Here is a 24,605-nt window from a genome sequence, read left to right on the forward strand (position 1 = left end):
ACCACCATTTCTATGAGCTAGCTTTGCTTCATTCTGAGACAAAGAATTAAAGGCAGGAACACATTAAAGTACTACAATGAGAATTACAAAATATTTCAAAAGATCAGCAATTAAAAAAAAAAAAAGAAAAGGATATGAATGAACTAAAATCTTAATAGCTACTCTTCTAATAACATTGAAAGGAGATAAAAGGTACAAGGCAGATGTGGCACTGAACCTGAAGATTGTCTTCCCTTTATTCAATACTATAAATGTCTTTAAAAAGAAAGATGGGGAGGGGAGAGAAAAATAGGAAATTAGGGACACAAAATTCTGCATTTCAATATTTTCCAGGAAATGTAAATAAGTGAAAAATTCAACCAAAATATCATCCTTTTAAAACATTAAAAATGCATCCAACTCTATTACATGCACTTCAAATCAACCTGGCAATGCAAAACACAGCACATAGTTAACCATTTTTGGACATTTAACCGCAGCTGTTTAATCACTTCAGCACCTATAAAACTGCTTCTGAGATTATATATCCCGGGCTTTTAAAGGCTTTACTGCCTATTTTGTCTGCAAAATATTTCTAGTACCATTAACTCAACCATTTTTTATTTGGACTAGAAAACAATCAAACTGCTCTCTAATGGAAACTTAAGTTGACCTATATTTTATTATTGTTCTCCCAAAAGGCAAATATCTGCTAATAAGCCGGTTTAACACTGAAACTTTCTGTTTTCTATACAGAAAGAAAAATATTGCATTAACTGGGTTGATTTTTACAAAAATATAAATTAGTCTCCTCAGCTACATCTCAGTACTGAATATATTGCTTTGAAACCCCAGGAATAGAATAACCAGACAGAGAAGTTGTTTTCAAATGCTTCAGCACTGCATCAGATTTCAAGAGATTAAAATACATCTAATTGTGTTCATAATCCACTAGGCCAAAACATCATCATCAGAGAATAAAAGTGAAGTTCTTTCCAAAAAAACAACCAACCAACCTACAAACAGCGCTTTCCCTAGGACTCCCGACTACCTCAAAAAACAGCATTTACCATTTTATAGTTCAATAGGTGTAGTCTAATTAGAATATTAATAAATGCTTACTTTTTTATTGATATAATATGGATCCAAGTCCTCCAGGGGCTCAGATACCATTTCTGGAGGAATATCACCATAAATAAATGGCAGCGTCTTTCCTGCCTCCAAGTCATTATTTGGCGTGGGCTGAACTTCTTCATGACCAACATCATCTTTGTGCTCATCTTTATCACGATTAGACTTTTCATCAGCAATACGTTTTTCAATAGCTGCAAGAGACTCTTTGGTGAAATAGAAGAAGCAGTCAGATCCTGGTGGTACCAGCATTGCCTGTGCCATCTTTTCATTCTGTAAACTTTAAATACTTTTAGGCTCTTGTGCAAGAAGATCCTAGAAGAGTGTGAGGGAAAAACAAACAAAAGAAAGAAAATCACCAAATATAAGTTTTCAGGCATAATTGCCACCTGCCTCTTTTCTATTCCTAAAATGCTGTACAAGCATAATAGAAAATTAGCTGCTTTAGCTTTTGTAAAGGAACAACATGGCAAATAGATAAAGTTTAGGATATTAAAAAAATAGTACAAAAGGAGAAGAAATCATCACATTTGCATGCAACTTATCTGTCATCTCAGGTTAACACAAATATCATTAAAAAAGGAAAAAAACATTCTCACTTGCCCTAGCCTCAAGGTGAAAACTAAACCACACCTCATGGTGAAAAGCTAAGAAAGGTGCTCTTTAACATGCAAGCACTGAAGAGAGCAGTTACCAGTTCCAACACGCAGATTTATAAAAAAAACTAGTATCTCTGTAATTGCACTTGCAATATATGTTACGAGAAACAAAACAAAACACATCCTTGCTATACTCTGAATTTCTCATGGAAACACTACTCCATCTGGTGGTTTACATCATACTTGCTAAACTACTGCTTTATTAGACGGATATACATAAATGTACATTATATTAAAGCCATGTGCACAAACAGAAAGCAACTGGACTGAGGTTTAGTTCTTCCCTCCGCAGGTTTCCTGACTTGCATCTTCTTGATTTTCAGCATTAACTTCAGTAGTGTTATGCTCCTTAATTAAGAAAGTACTAAGGATGAAGGGTTTTAGATTTAAAAAAAAAAAAAACAAAAAAAACAAAAAGCAGACTATAGAAAGTCACAGTGCTCTCTCTTAGGCTAAATAGATTTTCAAAAAAAAGCCTAAAATAATACACTTATTAAATTACAAGAAACAATACATTTTCAATAGATTACTTTTTACTAGCTTCCTATTTTCTACAGTGAGCACATTAATACCCATGAGTGCAATTACTTCAGGATGAACTGATTTTCTAAACAGAAACAAAATGGAATCAAGTCCCCCTTGGTGACATTCATCACTGCTGTAGTCTTTGTCAACACTTCAACAAAATTAAGAAATTGCAGTGGGTTGATCTTTGCTGACTACCAGGTGATCAGCCAGCTGCTCCCTTTTGATGAGGTGGAGAACAAAATGAGTGGGGGAATAAGGAGATGGGTAAGCTCATAACAGCAGGCTCTCCACATAATTTTCCTATGGGTGACATCCACCTGCTCCTGAATGCCCCTCTGCTGATGAGGGGCAAAAGATTCACCATTCTCAAACAGAAGGTCTTTGACTGCTGTTTGACCTCCTCCAGTGAAACCTTCCCAAATCCTAGCATGCACGCAAGCGAAGACCTGCCTTGCAATCTTTTGATTGAAACTAGCTGTATCTCAGATGGAACTTTTTCTTCAGAAGCTGGATGATGTCTGTGGCTTCAAGTACCCAGAGAATATCCGTCTACGCACCAGTGAAAAAGTCAAGATCTGTCTCACAGGAGGGATAACAGGACCCTTCTCCATAATCTCCATTCTTACTTAAGAACTAGAAATAATGCTATTGTTATATGATACATTTAGTTCCTTTTTTTTTTTTTTTTTTTTTTTAAATATCTCTGTTATTTATTGATTTAAAACTTCCTATATGGAACTCCCTATATTAATCAATACTACACTTGTTGTTTACTTTTTCTACATTGAGAGGTGAAAACTACAGTTAATACTGTTTATACACCAGTCTGCTGTGCCTGAAAAACGAAGGGGCATCCTTAGTTGGTTAAGAAATATTTATGCAACTTTATGCTATGATGATTCTCTTCAAAAACCAAACAGGAAGAAAGAAATATTTAAGAAGAGGAGAAACTTGTAGAGTAAAGCAGGTTATCTACCATAACATCCAGCCAGCTATTTGGATGTATTCTTAAAACAGCTGTTTCTATTAAATGTTATGAATGCAGGCTAGAAGGTTGAGTATGACCACAGAAGCTAGTTTTTATTGAATTTGTGCAGGAAAAATGTCACTAACGTATCTTTGTCTACGTATTTAGGCTAAATTTACTCTTTAGAAGCCTATATTGTGTAAAACTAAAAGTTCAAGACTGCTTGTTTTATCAAATACCAGTATAGCCTTATGGCAGTTTTTCTGACTTGTTACTGACATTGTCAGACTGAAAACCACTCTCTCTTCTGGAAGGAAGGCTGGATGTGGCTCTGGGCAGCCTGCCCTAGTGGCTGGCAACCCTGCCTGTGGCAGGGAGGTTGAAACCAGAGGATCATTGTGATCCTTTTCAACCCAGGCCATTCTATGATTCTATGATTCTTGCATACTGATATTCCAGTGGTTCAGTCAGCAGTGCTTAAGCAGTATCCTCATGGTTAACACAAACTCCAGCATTTCTCTCTAATGACACAAAAGTCAAAGACTGAAGCACATCCCAGTTCTAACATAAAGAAGGGTATTTTCTAACATATGACAGCAAACTTTTCTATTAGTGATTTGTCCTAGCAGTCTAATCACAACCCAGGCTTGGAAAAAACACCCTCCCCCATGTTAAACACATCTGGAGTTACAGTTCAGTGGCCCTATTTTCTCACAGTGACTCGATCATGGATTGATTTCATGATTTAAATGTTCTCTTATTTTTTTCTGCAACCTTGATGGCTACTGTATTACTCTATCCATAAAGAGGTAGTAAATGAAATCAGAAAAAGAAGAAAGAATTTGAGTTCTGGAGAAAAAGAAACAAAATAAAAAGGAAAGAAGAAAAAGAAGAAAAAGAAAACCAGCTTTTCCCTACTCAAACCTCCACTCTCCACCAAGGGAAAAAAAAAAAAAAAAAAAAAAAGCCACTCGTGGGAAAAAAAAAAAACAAACAGTTTTTTCAGCTAACCATTAATGAACATGCTCCTAATACAGCATGATTCTATTGTGCATGTAAACCTGACTGGAAGTACTCTCAGCACACAGGATAGAAAAAGCATAATACAAATGAAGTATTAAAGACAACTGCTGCATATTACTGTCTGTCTATCTAGCACTAGAAGAAATGTCTCTGGTTGAGGAACTATCCAATGACATCACTACAGAAATGCTAACAATGTATTTCTAAAGGAATACAATTGAATGAGAAAAAAAAAAATCTTTGGAAACACAAGTTTAATACATATAAGAAAAAAGCATCCTGGTTACATTTATGTTATTTTAGAGACAGTACCTGCACTTATTACTCTTCTCCTGTAATATATTCCTCATCAAGTTAAATTTAAGCCTAGTCCCATGTTATTTTACATTCTGAAGTTTGAAATTTTGAGTCCAAACTCGCTGGACTAAAAGAGAAGCATGAATAGATTGTTTATATTTTCAGTAGGCATCTAAAAATGTTTAACACCTATAAAGATAACATTCAAACTTGCATGCAAACCGCACAGCATCTAAATGTCAGAATCAGGGAAATACATTTCCCATACAGACAAAGGACAAGCATCTTCTTTTTTTTTTTTCCCACAGTTCAAAACAACTCATCTGCTCATACCACTCCATATTCCATAAAACTACAATGGATTTTTACAGTACTATTTTCGATGTTCTCTGAATCTTATTATTACTCTGATACATATCACAGTGCTACTTAAGTTAAAACAAACAAAAAACAGCATACTAAAGAAGGCTGGCTAAATTACTAACTCTCAATAACCACGTAAATCTCTTAAGTAAATTAAGGGAAAAAAAAGAAAAATTAATTAAAAATAAGAAGCTGCTACCATGATAGTCTGGTGATGATGTACACTGAAATTCAATTTGGCAAACGATCAAACTTGATGAGTCATCAGCAAACCTACATACATGTGCTTTGTTAGGCTCTTTGTTTTGTGCATCTGCGTGCATGAAAGAATGTGGTTGTTTCCAGGTTGACCAACTGTGTAAACTGTGACTTACATTATTAACTACTGTATTTTTGTACACCATAATGCAGACTTGAGACTGTCACATTTGCTAAAGAAAGGAAACTGTTTTTAAATCTATTTTAAATCTTCAGTATTGTTCTCAGTCAGCAAAACAAGAAGCTGGCTATAATAGAAACCCAGAAATTTATTAGGAAAATGGTTTAATCTAGAAAGCATCAGCTCTAATCAGCAATTAAAAATCTAGTATTCTTCCTTCTCAAAGAATTTCCTGTGCAGACACTAATAGTACATACACTATTCATCCATTTATGACCCTAACCATCAAGAACTGAAACATTTCTGAATTATTAATAGTTCTCAGACTGAATAAATTAAACCTTTTGCACATTTCATCCTTTGTTCTTCTAGAAGATTATAGTGACACCGCAGTAAGACTGACTTGGACAACTTGTATTAAACAAAACAATTTGCCATGCTCTTCATTTAAAAGTTGTTTCTTCCCCTGCAGCTTGTTCATGAGATTAATCTCAAAGACTCTGTAAACAAACACCTTCTGAAGACAGACTGAACTTCTGGGAAGTTCTGGAAGTAATATGCATGACTGCTGTAATTTTATTTCCGAAACACAGATTTTTACAGCTTTTGCATCTGTGTTATTTTGTAAGACAGATCTGCTTTTGCAAATCCTGGTGCTCTATCTTGCAAAGTTTTATTACCGTGTTTGTTCTTTTTATTCTCAGTTCTCTTCAGCTTGCTGTTGTGTTTATGAATTATCTGTATACCAGTCCATAAACTGGTATAATGGGACTTTATCAGTGTTTTGCATTGGAAACCTCATAAAGGATGCTGAGTGACCTTTGCCCCCAAAGACTTTTCTTTTCTGAGAACAAAGACATCAAGACATTTACATTACAAACTTACCTTTGTCATTTTTAATCAATTTTCTGTTTAAATTCTCAATAGAGACAATCGTCAAAGTTTTAAATACAATTTCAATCTGTGGATGTAAATGAATATGCATCTAACTCCTTGCTTTAAGATCTATTTAAAATAAAAAGATAAATTCAATATCTCCATGGACACTGTATAATTTCAGAGTAGCTGCTTGGAGATGGAGCTATGAAGCAATACCCTTCTATATTTCTTTTCAAATAATCATGGTGCTTGCTCAGTGGTTAGTTTTCCACGTTCGTCAGCTGAAAGAGAGTAGAAAGGAGAGGCAACCACTATGCAGGATTCATTTATGTTCTTCACACTGAGCACTTCTTATAAAATAATTGTTTCCAGTTACAAAACTGAACACACTACTCAGATACTAAATAGCTATAAGGTCTCGTCAGAATACAACTGCCAGATTCCCCCAATTGTAACCCAAAATGTATTTAATCCAGAAATCATTTAAATCCTACAAGTCTTTGCATCAACAGATGTTCCTTATAATGAAAGATAACTTTTATTCTTGGAAAGTTTCAGATGAAAAAGGCTGATTTAGCAGGATGTTTAAAAAGAAATGTGTTGGGTTTTTTTTAGGCATTCAAATTTAAAGGAAGAAATAAAAACATGCTTAAAACAGGAACACCTCCAATAGAAAGGAAGGTTTTCAGAACTACTTGCTCTGGTCTAACTTACAGAACAAGTGCTCAAAAGATACACGGTCAGCAAACAAGCAGAAGACAAATGGCCGTGACAGCACTGCAAGTTGCTTTGCACACTTAGATTTCTCTTGCATCAGATTTGCCGAGAGTGATTCCAAGAAGTCAATAAACAATGCACTCAGAAAATTAGGAAGTACAGTACTTGTAGATTAAATTTTCAGAAGCAATCTGCATCCTATTTCACCTGCACCAAATGAATGCCAGCAGAAAAAGAAAAGCACGTAGCCTGAAAACAAAATGTGAAGAATAGGCAAACTTCTCTCAAGTGTTCTGCCTGTAAGAAACCCAGACATTTACAAAATCCTTGCAGGTCACAGTCATGACATCATCACCTGCTCTTGTGCTCAAAGAACTCTGTATCATGCTGTTTTGTCTCCCATTGGTCTGGTACTCATGAGTTATGCAATCCATCAGTATATAAAAGTTGCAAAGCAAGTGATGTCAATGAAACATCCTGCATGAAGAGTTAGAAGACTGCCTAGAATCATTTCATGATAGAGACAAAGCAGTAAGTAAAACATGAGCTTTACTATTTTTCTTTTCAAAAGAGATATTGAAAAATCTGTGTGGTCCTGAGTAGGACTCAGATCCAAAGAATGAGAGCTTATATGTGTACTCACATATGTGTACAGAGAAATCCAGAAACTACTCTACTGAACATTGGAAAATGTTTCTTTCAAGTTCACGCACTCCCTTAGCATCTGTCTAATGCTACTTTACAGCCAACTAAGCACTCATAATACAGTACAAGTTCTTAAAGCAGGAATTCTTATTTGATTTAGCATATATGAAAACTGAAGCTTTTAACATAATAGCAAAACCTGGCTATGCAGGTAATCCTTGCAGAATGGACTACTTATTGGAAGGTGCTCAGCTGCTCTGCTTTCTAGCACAGCAGAATAAGCATTATGGTACATGATTATGTTACCACATTATGTTACATGACTAATGTTAAATTAGTTTTATCAACTCACAACTTCCAGAAATACTTGAAAGAGATTTAAAAAAAAAAACAACAAAAACCAACAAAAAACAAAAGACCACCACCTCAGCTATGTTTAAAGAGGTTACAGTCTCCTAAGTAGTCTTTGTTACTATGAGCAAACATGTATCTACAAGTGATACTTAGAAGTTACATTGTCAAAAGAATAAGTACCATAACTTTTCTGAGCTAATGGAAAAATGACAACATTTACAAGAAGTGAATTTGCTCTGCATTACAATTGCACATAAAACAAGGATAGGATTTTTTAACATTGCATATTAGGAGCCTGGAGAAGGATGTGTTCAATAAAGATGGCTTTTTGCATGTATAAAATACAAACTTCAAAATAATGTGGACACTTCATACCGTTCAGCTTACTGCTTATATTCACCTGCTAGAAGTCTGGCAAAACTGCAGCCACGCCGCATTTAGTACATTCATCCTGAGTACAAAATCCAAAATATTTTTTAAATCTCTGTGCAAACTGCAGTGTTGTCAGAAAAGTTTGGTCACTTTTATTTTGTGAAAAGAAAACCTAAGAAAAAACAGCTACTCTACTAGTCCTGTGTCTAGGACTACTTTACAGGACAAATTTGAAATGAAATCTCCCAAAACTCAGGGCTGTGAATAAAGGCACCAAGTCAGAGGCTCTCCCCAAAACTGTCTGGAAAGAAGCTGAACATCAGAAACGTTTTGGCATTGGTCAGCCTTTCAGTAAAATGCGAGTAAAACCAGGAAAGTTCTGAAATCTCCACTTCATTAAGAGCTTTGATTCTAGTGAGCTGTATCAAAAAGAATTACAACTCTATTATTTTAAAAAGCTTTGAGAAAGGAATGCACAGTTCTTCTAGCATATAAAATTCCTATACATTCATACAGTTATGAATTCTCTGGTCTTGTAGCAAAAAGCAATGATACATGAAACATCAAATCTTATGATCATATATGGCTTTTCACCAAAGGACTTGATGTCCCCTAAAATAGGCCTTTCTCAAAATTACTCACATTTTGTTTTCCTTCAGCAGTACAAAAGGCTTTTTTTGCCTTCAGTACCTGGAACTTCATATCTATATGCAAACAAGCAAGCAGTTGTCTTTCTACAAGAGTCTGCCCTGAGAAAGAAGAACTCAGCAAAAGGTAGATCTAGAAGAAGTCAGGCCACAGCACAAACATGCAGCAAAGAATGAAAGCAAGTGAACTGATCTCAACTATCTGCATTGACTCTGGAAACAAAAGGGCATTTTGAGTTAATATTTATTATATATTGGGTTAACTACTGTATGGCAAGACTATTACAATAAACAACGCCTATTTTGTTGACCAACTGCTGTTTCCTTGTTATAAAAAGAATGCTAATGGCTTCGTCTTTTTATAACCAAACCTTTTTCCATGAATCATTGCCAGGTCATCGGGGTCCACAGAGTTAATTAAAGAAGACAGCTGTTCTTGCATCTGTTTATAAAAGACACATGCTCCTCACATTGCTAAAATCTACTATCCTGGTACAAACATCTACAGATCTACAGCCTGTGACCCTGGAAGACAATCTAAACTTGCTGCTGGCTGTTCTTATCAATCGTTTGATAAAAACACATTACACAAAAAGAGGCAAGCTTTGAACAGAACTAAAATGCCACACAAATTATTTATTTCATTAAAGGAGCTATTTGGGAAAATTGTAGAAGGCTGAGCCTTCTGTTCATTGTGGGGAACCTCCACACCCAACAGACTGTTTTTGCTGCAAGTTAAAGCATTTTAGACCTGGGAAGTAAAGAAGGTAAAGTCTCCTTCAACTTTTTATAGCTCAGAGCTGACATTTCCAGAGTGGACCCATTGCCGATCCATTAAAACATATTCTGTCAATATTCTTTCAATATACTTTCTAATAAAGATGGCTTCAACAACAGATGAGTACACCTACACAGTTTTTGTTCAGGTGGTAATAAATCACATGCACATATTTCAGAGTACATAAGCACTATGCACAGCAGAGAAAGCGCATGCATCCACATGTGTGGGATTTTTCACCAGCTTAAGTCTTACAAAGAAAGCAACAGAAATCCAAATGCCAAGCTAACAGAATACTCCACAGAAATCACTCAAACCTTGTACACAATGCTCAAACAGCACAGAGACACCTCTGAGTGATTCATTTCAGAGCATAAAAGCATAGCGTTTCCTGTATATTAGACTTTAGACCATTACGTGGCTCAAACTATCTGTATCACCATTCCAATAACTTTCCTGATTTAAACCAAATTAAAAATAAAATGACTTTGAATGTCTTACTTCTATAGGATTAAAATCAATGTGTTGAAGTCCCACGGAATGACTGCATCAACACCACCCACGAGGGTTTCAAAAACACAGAAAGTATTTCTCCGAGTTACCACCAACTGTGTGAAAATGAGTTGTTTGAAGTAGAAGACAATTTCAGCCGCAGCTACACAAAAAGATATGCCTGCTTCTGATAAATCCTTGGTATTGTATTTATAATCAGTTATGCAAAATACCTTTAGAGAAGTCAGAAAGAAACTAGGTTGAGAGGCCCCTCTGGAAGTGAGATAGTCTACACTCCAGCTCAGAATGAGGTTAACCTCCTTACATGTCTTACACTCAGAAACCTGTAAGCTCATGGGGTCTGCTTCAGGTTGCTCCTCCTTATTCTCCACAGCATCTTCTCAGGATGTCCCGAGGTGCCTCATTAAATCATCAATCCATCACAAACCAACCTTTCTAACTCCTCACTTGCATTCAGCACTATGTGCCTCACCAGCTCTCCGAGTTGTGTTGAACCAGATGGCATTCTAGAACACGTTCTGTACCTTTTGCTGCTCTGTTCTCAAATTCCTTCCCACGTTTCAGTTCAAGCGTTGGTCCATCACTAACATGAGACACGCATGCGAAACAGCAGCAATAAATGATATTTAACCACTGCAGCTCTTACGTAACTGCAGCTGAAAGTTCCCCTCCTAATCAGCAAGAATGAAGAATTAGGAACTAAACAGCACGAATGAAGAATTAGGAACTAAAAAAGAATGTATTCTTTAAGCCACACCAAGTCAAGGTTTAAAAAAGGGAAGACTTTTTTTTAATTAGGAAAATCCTCTAGAAAAATTCAAAAGGGAGAGAAAATGTAACAAAATCTAACAAGATACAAGTTGATAACATGTTGCTAACCCCATGTCTATTGTTTACTCCATTTTAAATGGACATGAACAATTGAATCCTACTCTTTAAATTTACATAGACATATAGATAATGGCTTTTAATCCACCAGCAATCTCAAAATGTATTTGTTTCCTTTAAACCACGGGAGCAAAGCAAATTTTTCTACCTATATTACAAGACACAATTTTCCATTTAGTCAAAACTACTGAGACTGTAAAGCAATCATGAAGTTCATTTGCTGTTACTCGTTACACTGCAATACCAGTGATGGAATTTTTACTAGGCATTTTAAAGACGATTTTAAAATCAATTTTGTTGCACTTTGATTTCCCATGTACTAAAATGAGATGTTCTGCAAAAGGATTAGAGATAGCAGAAATGAAGTGATGTATATAAAAGATTACATAAAGAAAGTGTGCTTTGTGAAACCTGTTTGAGGTCTGCACACCTTGCCACATTAGAAGCTTTACAGCCAGCAACACAAACCACTTCAGGTTTTCTCCCTTAAATACAAGGAAAGAATAAGCCTTTTTTTCTTTTTTTCTTTTTCTTTCTTTTTTTTTTTTAAAGACAAAGGGGTGTGTGAGAGGAAGCATTACTTCTTTGCCTTCCTCCCTCCTTCTCACCAAACCCCTTGTCCCCCCTTCCCCCAGTATAAGTGCTAAAAATTGGCTATAGGCTGCAAAAGAAATACAGCAAGCAGTGCAACCAGACATTTCAGTTCTTCATTCTGGTCAGACAGGCTCCCTGTCCCTCCCTTAATGGGCTCATTAGTGTAATCTGAGTCTACTTTTTGTGCCTGTCTAATTTTCTAGAGCCTCAGCTGCTGTTCTGAAAATCAATACAGGCTGGAGGTGATTGGTAAAACCTGGCTTGGATTGAAATGATACAGAGGCAAAATTCACAAACCCATTTTAACCGGTGCTTATACATCTTCATGCAAATGCCCTGAAAAAGGATAATATCATCAATAGACATCATATCAGAGATGTATGGAAAGACATTCTCATTTAAAAAGAATTTAGCACCTCCAGTATATTATTGAACTTTTGTTAGAATCAGAAAAAAAGTATTTACTCATGACATCCATTAAAAACCTTCTCAAGCAGATTAAGAATGTAAAATTGAGATGAGAGTTCAATGCCAATTATGCAATTAAACAACGAAAATGCAGCGCTGCGATGCTGCAGGGGATGCAGCTGTCAAACATATTGGTAAAGTTCACTGTATACATACCAGTGAATGGGACAGCATGAGAAGGAATGAAAAAAACAAGCTAGACGACTTAGCACCATGATGGGAAACCACAGAAGAGAGGCCAAGATTCTGGAGCTTGAATTTTCTGAAGGATGTCGTTACTCAACCCCCTTTCCAAATGATTTCTATTTAACCTGAGTTCTTAGTGTTGGACAGACTGACATTGAAGTTTATCTGAAAATGCATCCATCTGGCAGGCATATAACAGTAAACCTTCTGCCACTACAGAAAACCATACAAATCTTACACAACTGAAGGCTTTGAAGCTGGAAACAAGTCACATGTTTTAATTTACTTTTCTTATTTACTTCCTTTGGAAAAACTATTCCTCTCTTCCAGTCGTCCCTATAAAAGCAACAATTACAGCCAACACAAAACAAGTTTAAGTTACTTTAAAACCATACCCCAAAGTTATGGTACCCCAGAGCCTGCAGGGGAAAAGATGACTAAAAATAGATACGGCAGTATTCTCTAAATGAAACAACAGAATCTGCTGGATGAAAAAGGAAATGCAAATCTGAGGAAGTAATTTAGTAATTTAATTTTACAATTATTTGCCTGTCGCTAAAAACATTTTGTTCTCCACATTTAAATCAAGGGTTTCAAAGCCAAGGATCAATGAATGATACCAACTGCCAACTAAAGCATGAACTAGAGGCAGTAATAAAAGACATATACTGCACTGAGAGGTTGATAAATACTGAAATACTTATAGTTATTAATGAAGCATTAGCTTCTATCAGCAAACCAGGGAATTCTATTTTGCAGCCAACTTGTATGGTTCAAAGTCTAAATTAAAGGATGTTCCTTCCACAAGCAACAGGAAACTAAACTTTCAGCAGCCATAAAAGATTCTTGATGGGTAATGATAAAAGGATTATTTCTATGAGCTATTTCATTAAAAGCTGCAGGCAGTGATAAATGCAGTGTTCCTGTGCAATTCACTCTTCCGGTCACTGACAAAATAAAAAAAAAATATTTTTTTTTTCACTTCATATTCTTATGAAAATACCCATATTTTCCCAAATGTGCTTCACCTTGTAATTAAATGACTGAAACTAAGGAGAAAAAGTTGCTTGTTTTACTGATCTGAAACTTGATAATTTCTGGGGAAAAAAAATATTTGCAATCATTGCATTAGATGCATATCAAAAAATTCACCTAGTTTGCACTGCATTATCAGAGTGTGCCATTTGCTGGAAGAGAAAAGCCACAGAAAAAGTGTCTGTCAATCATATTTATTCAGAAATCACAAAACCTATTTGCTTGGAATCACCAATTTTCCCTGACTTGAACCCAAAGGTTCACAGCCCTTCTACACACACACACGTGGGCACTTAGCATCATTCTGAGAATCATTTATTCATAGAAGATTTCAAATAAACTGATGAAAGCCATAATTTGGCAATGCGAACCACCAAAAGAAAAGTAAGACTAGCTAGGTCAAGACATTCATCACAGCCTTCAATGGAAAAATAAAGTAAAAATCTGACGAGGTCGGCAGTAACTCACAGCAGATGACTGTGCAACAACCCGGAGCGAGGTAACAGCTTGAAACGAACAGTTCCCATGCATTTGCTGAAAACTGGCAGAAAGCAGCCATTACATTGCACAACCACAATATAATCAGAGCTGAACTGTAAGACATTCATTAAATACAATTATTAAAAAATAAACAAACAATACAGAGAACAGGGCTTCATTTTTTGTTTGGTTTTTGATATTTGTTTTTAGTGTAACTCTCTGCCCTTTTTTTCAGACTAAAAGAAAGCAGCCATTTCAGACCAGACCACCAGATCCGCTGTGCTTTATAAGCACTGTGGAATTACACCCATTTGTAAAATCTTCCATGTTCCTTCCTCCTCAGTCATACAGTAGGAATAAATAATTTAATGAAGTACTCATCAGGAGAAGGGAATAGGCTATTAGTCTGTGCCTGCATTCTCTTCCCCTTGCTTTCTTGAATCTTTTAGGTGTGTATATGTTAGAGCTTAGCAAAATAACATGACTATGAACTTGAAGAAAAAAAAAAAAAGCTTCCAAATATCTTCAAATTCATTCTCGGCATTCTAAAAGTATAAGTAAAGAATCAGTATGAACAGAATGTTATAATTTTGGGGAAAATCATACTACAGAAAAATCACACTACAGAAGAAACTAGAAGGAAAGGCATAAAGAGCCACCCCAAACAATGCTAAGTATCACTCTTAGAAAATCAATTACATTTTTCAATCCCTATAATTAAAAGTTCATCTGCCTCCAGAAGGCACTTAAAAGCACACAATCCTCACTTGCCAGTAAACACATCTACATCTCTTAAATTACTTACAAAGGACAAGATAGTCATTTGACCCATTCCTCCAAAAGTGGGAGGATTGCGTCTCACAATTATTAGCCAGTAATTCATGTCTTAGGGCCACTGGCCCATTTGGCCCTACGTCCAACTAAAGAAATCCAGAATAAGTATGTAAAGTGTTACACTGCAGAAAGTGCATCAAAAAGATCTCACATCAGGGTAGAAAAGCAGTAAAAAGGATGAAAAGCACAAAGTTGGGGTAATTTCGGCACTCTGTTCTGATTATAGACAGAGCTTCTCAAAAAAGGGGGCATCTGAAGACTTTAATGAAAGTTAAATGAACTTCCCACATCTGAAAACAAGAGCCACTCATTTTTGTAACTCCTTGCCCAACTCTTATGCCTAAATAGAAAAGCAACATGGTGGATTAGTAACAAAACAACACATATACTTTGCTAGTGATCACATATTGTCACAAATACAGCATCTGCTTCGTGCAGCAAAACCTCTAGAAGTCACTCCTTTATTCTATTTCATCATCGATGAAGTACATTACCACTGCATGGAAGGACAGAATTATGCTTGGATTCAGCGAAAGGACAGCGACACAAGATGAAAATAAAACATGCCTCTAGGGATCGGGAGATGGAAGGAGAGTGCAGGAAAGAATTACAAAATAAGTGATCATGGTTATTTTGTGCGCCGGACAAATGGACTTTCATTCAATTCATCTGATTACCAAAACAATCTTTTTTAAGCTGCAGAAACTGCTACACAATATCTTTAAATATCATCTCTGAAACATCATTAAGTATCAACTATGAGTATCTACACCATCAAAGCTTTAGATGACACCTACACAACAGCTATCTTACAAAACAAAAAAATGACTTGTATATTCATACATCACTTGAAAGAAATAAAATTGATTTAAGTTTTTAAGAATATAAAGATCTACAAAGTTCACAATTCTCATTGCTTTTAGTTAATTCTGTATTTTTCAGTTCCTTCCAGGTGTCACTAATTCTGAAACATCTTTTCCCGGCTGAAACTGATGGTCATGTTATCAATGAAGTGCTGGGTCACAACTGAGAAATCTAAGAATAAGCTGAGATTTTGCTTTTTATAAAAAGCAATACAATCTTTTTAACTTGTGAAAATAGAGTAAATCCTTCTAAAAATGACACCAGTTATACACATGCAAAAAAATTTACAGGACTTACGAATATTGAATTCAAATTTAAATTAAAGAATATATTTTTCTTTTAAAATGTGGTATAAAAGATGAAGCCTATTGTTTCCTAAATGACCTTAATGGGTTTCCTATTTCCAGCTGGGACAGAGTTAACTTTCTTCCTAGCAGCTGGTATGGTGCCCTGTTTTGGATTTACGGTGGGAATTGTGTTGCTAATGCACCATTTCAGTCTGCACAAAGTGAAGGGCATTGCTTCATATCACGGTGTCTTGCCAGTGAGGAGGCTGAGGGTGCACAAACAGCTGGAAGGGGACACAACCAGGACATTGACCCAACCTGCCTGAAAGGGCATCCCTTACCTTATGGCGACAGAGCCAGCAACAAAACTGAGGGAGCTGGCCAAGATGCTGGGAGCTGCCTTTGCTCAGGGATGGCCGCGCATCCACTGGCTGATGGTGAGCAATTGCACTGTGCATCACTTGTCTCTTGGCTCTTATGCTTTCTTTTCCTTCCTTTCCCCCTTCCACCCCCCATTGTTTGAATGGTAGTTCAAACCATGAAAATTGCTGTCTCCTAACAAGTGAATGGTCATGTTCCTGGACCAGCTCCTTCTGACTGCACTGAATGTGTGATCTCTAAATAAAGACCTATCAGGCTGTGATGGACTGGCAAGAAGCCTGTCACCTACATGGCCCCTTGAAATGAGGTGACTCTAAATATGAAGTTTCTTCTTCCCCACCATTCCTCCTATGTCCATACATACCTAAGCAATGACTCTACCCAAGATTTTCATCAATATGGATTACCTCACTGACTGTTTTCAGAGCCTCATTCTCTGCTTCCTCTTTCTTCAGCTGACCTGTAAATATATAAAGGTAACCAAGACAAGAAGCATCTAACCAGCTCCAGGATAATGACCCTGACTATCAAGCTAGGAAGAAAAAAAAATTTAAAACATCCTGCAGATCAGAAAATAAATCCAGTTAAACTTGCAGCGAAGTAGAAGTTTTACAACAGAATGTTGCAAAGCATTCATACAGGTTGCAGGTACACAACAGATGGTGCTTTCCTCTGCCTCTGTTAATTTGACTATATAGATTTAAAATTCTGAAGATACTGTGCGTCTCCAAATCACTAACTTTATTTCAATTCTTTTGAGTTTTCCTGCTTGACTGCAGACCTTGCTGAAAAGAAGAGCTCCCAGCTAGAAGAGAGATGAAGACACAGGAGCTAAGCAGGATCAGCACAACATCACCTGCTGGCCTCAAGGCCAAGAAAACGTATAACCCCCGAACCCACAGATGAATTTAGGGCAAATAAGCCTAACTCCCTACTAGATGGTTGATCTCCAAGTCAAACATTTCCCTACTGGCTGGCCAGAATCCCGGAAGATACACTTCTTGCTATTATAATAGGCTTGCATGTTACTTGATAGAGCCAGACAGCCAACAAGTGCACACATGCTAATGAAGCATTTTCGTACTAGAAACAAAAAGCTCCTTCCTGGCTGCTATCAGTTCAAATATCAACTTCTTCTACACACATGGCTAACTGTCACCCCATGAGTTGCACAACGCTGTCTAGCCCAGGAAAGAAGGCATCAACATGGGCGCAGGCAACACATGGGCGAGGAGGAAGAGGTGGAGACACAGGGATGGCTAAGAGAAGAAAATGAGGGGCGAGATGCTCTAGAAAGAAGAAAAACTTTGTAAAGGCAGCACGAAGGAGAAGACACAGTCTTACAGAACCTGCCATGGCCTATCTGCCGATACAGAAATTATTTACACACAAGAAAAACATTTAGGCAAAACAATTCCCAAGAATGCTGTAAATATTTCAAGAGATGCATCATACATTTGGGAAATTTGGAGGTGTATTTATGAACACAGTCAGATTTCAAATGGCGTACTTAAAGCACACTTTGCAACTGCACTGTAGAACATAAATCGGTACCTGCAACAGCACGGAATTATTATCATCTTAGAATGAGATCCAAGTGGGTTTCAAGATTCAGTCTATTTTTTTATTCTTCTTGTTAATACTTTCTCAATTTTATTATGTACTCACTTCCATACCAAGACCATTTGTACGGTAAATTAGAGTTGTTCAGACACAAAGCCAAATGGTGAATCAAATGGCGAGAAGGCTTGCCTTGTCATTTCCAGCAACTTAGGCAGCAAGTCTTGGCGGTCTCTTAAGGAGTACCCACAGGAAAGACAAAAGCTCCCAGAAATTACATGCTGCTGTGGGTGCACTATCAACAGCATCAGATATTTATCCAGGCAAGGATGTCGGGCAGCAGCACCGGTTCCCGTACCTGCGCTGCCCCTGCGTGCAGAGAACTGCTCCCAGTGAATATGTCTCCAGCACCCGCGCAGAAGCAGAGATCACTGCGAGGGCACAAAGGGATACCTTGTGCCTCTCCACAAGTCAGGTCAGCCTCTCTGAGAAATTTTAAATAAGAATTTTATATCCAAAAGTTCAGGATAACATTCCAAAAGCATCTTCTTCAAAAGACACTGCTTCAGGCTAACGCAAAAATAAAATAGATCTACATGTCAATAACTCAACAACAGAACGATAAGCCAAGAGAATCAACTAAAAGTGTAAATGAACAGGGCACTGACATTTAAAATGTGTCAGAGATACATCACACAAGTGCATTTACTCCAAGAGATTTTGCTGCTTCTCTCTATTTAACTTGTTGAACTCCAGGCAAGAAAATTTCATCCAGCCAGTAAGTCCAATTTGGACAGAATTTCTATTGAAATAACTGTATTAAGTTTATCAAAATGCATTCAAACTTCCATTGTTTTTTTCTTTTTTCCAGAACACAACAACAACATGCAAGATGGTTTAGCTTTTCACTTCAACTTCTGCATTGCTGCTCAATTTCTACAGTGGAATTCTCCCAAGATTTTAAGATACATTATTGAACTTATTACATAGCACGAGAATACACAACCTGTAGTTGGAAATGCAAGAATGAGTTTATCTCCTGCCTGGAAATAAAATAGTTAGCAGTGACAAAAGCCTTAACAACAGAAGCCAGATAATTAATGGAAATTTACTCCTGGACTCGAGTGGTTGTGCTGGTTGATGTGTTCAACAATAAGAATGACTCAACTCTCCCTAAGGAGCATGACATCTCTGATTATTATTGATAAATACGGTCTTGTCCTGGGCTGAGCCTACAATTTACTTCAACAGAAGAGAAAAATCTTTTTGAAAATTAAATTATACCAGCCTCCGCTCTGTGTGTTCTGCACTGTATGCACGTATGCACTCCCAAAGGACATGCTGTATTACTAGGCATCCAACTCAATGCCCCAATAAAAAAATAGAGGAGGACACGTGCTTAAAGGATTGGGCCCAAGCACATGTTTCTTTGCACTGGAATAAAGCGGAATGTCTTCTCCACACTATCACTGCTTATTAGTAGTAACAATGTATTATTAATAAATGCTTACATGAAAAAGTGCGTCATATTTACCATCTTTTCTACATTACATCAAAGATTCCTCTTTACTTCAAACAAAATAAATGAGTATTAAAATAAAATTTTAATTTTCCTCTTTCCGAAGAGGAAAATGTCCATATCAATACTGTACAGCTGGAAATAAAGCCTGAAATTAACAAAATTGATTAAGAAGCCCAGTAATTTGTTCATGTCCCATACTATTTATCTACACTTTGCATTTCTTTTAATGAGTGTAATTAAAAATCAATAAAATCCATTTCACTGATTTCCATTTCTCTCTGCCAAACTTCAGCTGCAAATACTAAATCATGTTCTGAGAACGAAGAGGGAAACTCTTGTTTTGTGTTTCTTAGGAATCATATGGAAGTATCTATTAATGCATTAGCCTCACTCACATCTTGCATTTTCATAAACTGATCTTCACATAAACTTAACTATATATCTTCAAAAGATTATTAAGTTCACAATATTTTTAAAAATACGTAAGAAAGAGGTAAAAAACAAGAGCCTAGATGAAATTCTCTTCTTAAATCCCTAACATACATAGGTGAAAGAGGCAGAGCAAGGCTGCAATGACCTAAAACCACTCTGCCTGCCTGACAATCAGCCTGGCAGTGGGCAAACTGGGTAGCACCCAGTGCCTGCTTCCACCTGCCCCAAGGCTCCATGCATGATGCCATGGCTGGGCTCTACCTCCCCACCATGACACACCCTTTCCCATCAGGACCACCAAGGAGCCCTGACGCCCAACACGCAGTATGATGACTTTCTATTTGTGTCCAACAGCTAGTTGAACAACAGTGCAACCGATCAGATCCTAATAAAAAGATCTTCAGTCCAGATAGAACATTTATCACCTAATACTCACATAAAAATGGCAGTATCAAAATTACCTTTCATTCTATATGAAAACCCACACCATAATAGTGCTGTTTTGTTATATATCAGATGATAAACACATCATGACATAAATTCATCTTCAAAGTGTTAAAGTTTGTTTATTTTCTTTATTTTCCTAACCCTCATGCATACGTATTTGCTCTAAACAAGCTTCATTGGAATAAAAACCATAATTTTACTTCCACTACTGCACTTTGCTTTTTCCATTGCACCCAAATTAAAAGTGTTTTTAATGCATCCCAGAAACAAGACATGTTGGTAAAAAAGACACACTATATATGTAGGCATACATACGTAGGGGAAAAGCGTATTGACACTTATTTTCTGGAGGAAAATCTTTCCCGTACATGACTTCTCACTAAACAAACACATGCCACATAAGGGCTGTGCCCACGTTTATTTTCTGAACAAGACACTTTATGGTTGAAGTAGTACCCTTTGTTTGGAATGCATGGAGTATTTCTGCACCATTACCACGTCTATAGAAACAAAACCACCTTGCTCCCTCTGAAGCACAAGATGGAATGCCAAAAGTGTAGGGTTAAGGTAACACAGTGCCTAAGAGCAAAGAATGCATCAGGTTCTGATTTACTATGTGAACTCCCCACCAGTAAGACTGCCAGATGTGGCAACATGCTGGTGCCCTTTGTAGCTATTCCTGTTGCTTGCTGTCCGCCATGCACTTTTTCGATCTTCCCACAAATGTGGTCACTACTGCTTAGCAACCAGGGGAACATGAGAGCAGACAGCAAAATCCTGCCCCCATAGCTCACCCTGCTCCACCTCCACATCATAATGTATCTTTCATGGACAATTAAGAGGAATGTACGTTCTGTGGGGCACAGAGACACCAAGCAGGACCTCAGGGGTGGCATGGGCTGAGCAGAGGTTTCTTTGCTAGGCGCATGCATGGAGAGCGAATTTAACAAGCTGATGACTGAAAGACCCTGATATGTGTGGGTAAAACAGCTCCTCAAAGGGTTATGCCAATTAATGTTTAAAGAGGGAAGGAGGGGGTGAAAGAAGGGAGAGAAGGGAAGGAAGGGGAGGAAGAGAAGGAAAGAAGAAAAGAAAGAGCCGAATATCAAGGCGATGGGGAACAGAAGAGCTTCATGCGGCGGCATAAAGCCCTCAGCACTCCAGCCGCCCTCACCGCCGAGACCAGAGGGTCACCAGAGGGCCAGGAGCTCGAGAGCAGCACCGAGAGAGCAAAGTCCCGACGAAACCCCGCTAAGCAGCCCGGAAAGCAGCTACTCACTCACTTCTCCCATGCCACAGGTAGGTGTTCCTCCTCAGTGCTACGCGGCCGCCGGTCGCCCCGTACCTCGCCTCGAGCCCTCAGCTCCGCGGAGCCCCGCCCGGCCCCGCCTGAGGGAAGAGCCGCGGCCGCCGCCGCCGCGCCCCCTGGCGGAGGCCAAGGACGAGGCGGGGCCCGAGGGAAGGACCGGTTTCGCCCGAGGAGGACGGGGGAAGTATCACTGGGGATAGCAGGAGATCTCAAAAGCCTCGGGGTGCCGTGGGAAGCCGGCGGCCGCGCCCGCCTTAGTCGAGACTCGCGGCGGCCGCGGAGGGCGGGAAACCGGCCTCGCGGTTGGGCGCTGCTCGGGGGCGGACGGCAGGGGGCGCTCTGCTAGCTGCAGGCTTCAGGGCTGGGTGGGCGTCTGGGAGCGCTGGGCTGAGTCCCTACAGCTCGACTTCTTAAAACGTGCATCTAAAGCCTAGGTGCTGGCTACAACCAAGCCCACAGCAAAACATTTAACTTATCCACCCACCTGGACTCCGTGGCACTTTCAACATTGTGGCTTATATTTCTGAAGGCCTCCAGCCATGGCCTGCATGCACTGCACTTATTGCCCCAGTTAATGCCCTCGGGAACTCTCCGAAGGACTGCATGGACTACTTACAGCTGTTGTTTTTATCTGTGGTCACAAACTGCTCATGGGCTAAATCCACCTGAAGTCACTGGAAGTATCTTAAAATCTCTGCTGCTTCCAAGCACACAAGGACAACATAAAATGGTTTTGATGTTCAGACAGTACAAGTTTTGCATTTGCCTTTCACAACAGAGTAATAATCCAGGTGATAGCAATCCTTCTTTGGAAATAGATCTCTTTGGAAATAGATTTCTTAGGAGCTACCAAAACACACAAACACCACAAAAGTAAGTTTGAAAATGTTTAGAGATGTGATCTGTTTTCTGCACTCATATTTACTTGCTTCTAATCCATTATGGGCATAAGATAATGGAAGGAAAGAGGTGCTGAAAGAGTGCTGTCCTCTTACCATTTTAGGATGGATAACGGGTCATGTGTTTCTCTGGCATGCTTGGGCATTTCTCCAGGTTATGCTGGATTTGATACCCACTCCCCAGCCCTGCAGAGCCTCCAACAGAGTCATGTTTGTCTTTGAGGCAGGAAAAGCCTGATATTCCATATAGGGATGATTATGGAGTTGGCTAATAGCAACAATGCATTTAAAAATTACTGCACTTTATAGAACCAATGTATTTACTTAGAACACAGAATACTAAAATAAGTCATTTGTTATATTATGTTAAAACAGGCCACTCAAAAGCTTTCCCACATGGATGTGGTGTTCTTATACAAGAGAAAGGATTCTAAGTGGAATAGCTAATCAGCATGTGACAGACTTTATCAGATGCAATAAAACCGATTCTGAAGGGTGAATTGCAATAGTTGAAGTCGCAGCACCCCCGAGTGTTCAATGTGGGTATTGCTTCATAATCAGTACATTTCTTGGAATCACAGTAACCCTATTGGAAGGGACCCACAAAGATCACTGAGTCCCAGCCACACACACGAGCACCCAAAAATCAAACCATAATACTGACAGTATTGTCCAAAGATTCCTCGAAAGCTCAGGGCCATGTCCACAGCCCTGGGCAGCTGCTCTACGCCCACCACCTTTTGGTGAAGAATCTTTTCCCAACACATACCCATCCCTCCCCTGACACATCTCCATTCCCTCAGGCGCTGTCACTGTCACACAGAGCAGAGCTCAGTGCTACCCCTCTGCTCCCTGCAAGGAGCTGCAGCTGCTATGAGGCTTCCCCTCAGCTCCTCTGCTCTGGGCTGAACACACCCAGGGACCTCAGCTACTCCACGTGCATTTTACCCTCTAGACTCTTCACCATCTTTGTAGTCATCCTTTCGGTGCTCTCTAATAATTTTATCTCTTTTTTATATTGTGGTGCCCAAAACAGCACCCGATGCTCAAGGTGAGGCTGAGCAACAAAGAGTATTATTGCATTACCACCTAAGAAACACGGTGTTTACCAGGAACACATTAACTTTCTGCAGTACACTGATACACAACAGAAGGTACCCCCACATACATGGACATCGTATTACCTGGGATCACATTTTAAACACATCCTTCAGCACTGTGTTGCTTTTTAAATTCCAGTTTTGTCCTTGTAACTACAGACTTCTGATTTCTCTCTCTCTAGGCAAAAGAAGTCCATGTTAGATTTCTCCCTGAATTCCCCACTTAGAAAGAACAAAGTAACTCACTGAAGAGTCCTTCAAAATATCATTGGCTGGAAGTTAGAAGCTCTCCACTACAGAGAGAATATCACCAAGAGTGAAATTACAGCTTCTCCTAAACATCAAAAAACACCGTGTATAAATCAACAGAAAAGAAAGAGAATTTGAAGTTAGCAAAGTAGCTAGTAAGTAGTAGAAAATATGAATGAAAAAACAAGGCTATGTTTAAGGGGGTTTATTATCTACCAGAACAGTTGGCCCAAGAATTTGTCCCTAAGAATGTCAAATTATTTTTGGAAGTGGTTATACAACAAGCAGATTCTTCTCTGGGGTGTTTATGGACACTCTTTCAGGGTGAGGAAAGCCCAGATGCTAGCCTAGTTGTCTTGGTAGTGTATGCCTGTAGATGGAGATGGTAATCTGGCAACAGTGGACTCACCTGTTCGCACGTACTGCACAGGCAGGTGAAAAAGCCAGCAGCTCTTACAGTGACCTTCACTTCTTGGAAGGGCAGTTGTGACAGTGGAAGTAGGACGAGGCTTCTCTCTAATGTACATGATGAAAAATAGATGGATGAGAATAGACGTGTGTCATATCACAAGTAGAGAATGTTTCAATTTGCATAATATGCATGCATTAGAATCACAACAGGAAAGCTTGACTGAGAAGCTCCTTACAAATATACATTTTCATGCTTTTTTTTTTTTTTTTTTTTTTTTTTTTTTTGTTAATAGGTTGTCTTAGCATGAGGCCTTATACTGTTCACGGGATAAATGACAATGAGGCAACAGAAGAAATAATAATTAAAAAAAAAGAAATGTTGCAAATCCTTAAGATTCTATTCACCTGAAAAATAAACTGCAAGCTTT

The 24,605-nt window shown here is 38.3% G+C and overlaps 1 protein-coding gene across 8 annotated transcripts in view; it reads right to left on the reverse strand.

The window, feature by feature from the left end:
- Positions 1-24,260, reverse strand: part of LOC125696589 (sodium channel protein type 1 subunit alpha) — a 170,025-nt gene extending 145,765 nt beyond the window's left edge. For 6 of the 8 annotated variants that reach the window (XM_048952403.1, XM_048952396.1, XM_048952409.1 and 3 more), the window contains exons 1-3: positions 21,493-21,596; positions 1,102-1,425; positions 137-255 (exon numbers count right to left, since the gene is read on the reverse strand). In XM_048952403.1, coding sequence (XP_048808360.1) covers positions 137-255; positions 1,102-1,374 — 392 coding nt within the window. In that variant the 5' untranslated portion in view covers positions 1,375-1,425; positions 21,493-21,596. Of the gene's footprint in view, positions 1-136; positions 256-1,101; positions 1,426-21,488; positions 21,601-24,175 lie in introns of those variants that run through there. The other 2 variants (XM_048952398.1, XM_048952397.1) reach the window with 2 other exon arrangements.
- Between the last annotated feature and the right edge of the window lie 345 nt (positions 24,261-24,605).

This window comes from Lagopus muta, chromosome 8 (assembly GCF_023343835.1).
Source record: "Lagopus muta isolate bLagMut1 chromosome 8, bLagMut1 primary, whole genome shotgun sequence".
NCBI classification, from domain to species: domain Eukaryota; kingdom Metazoa; phylum Chordata; class Aves; order Galliformes; family Phasianidae; genus Lagopus; species Lagopus muta.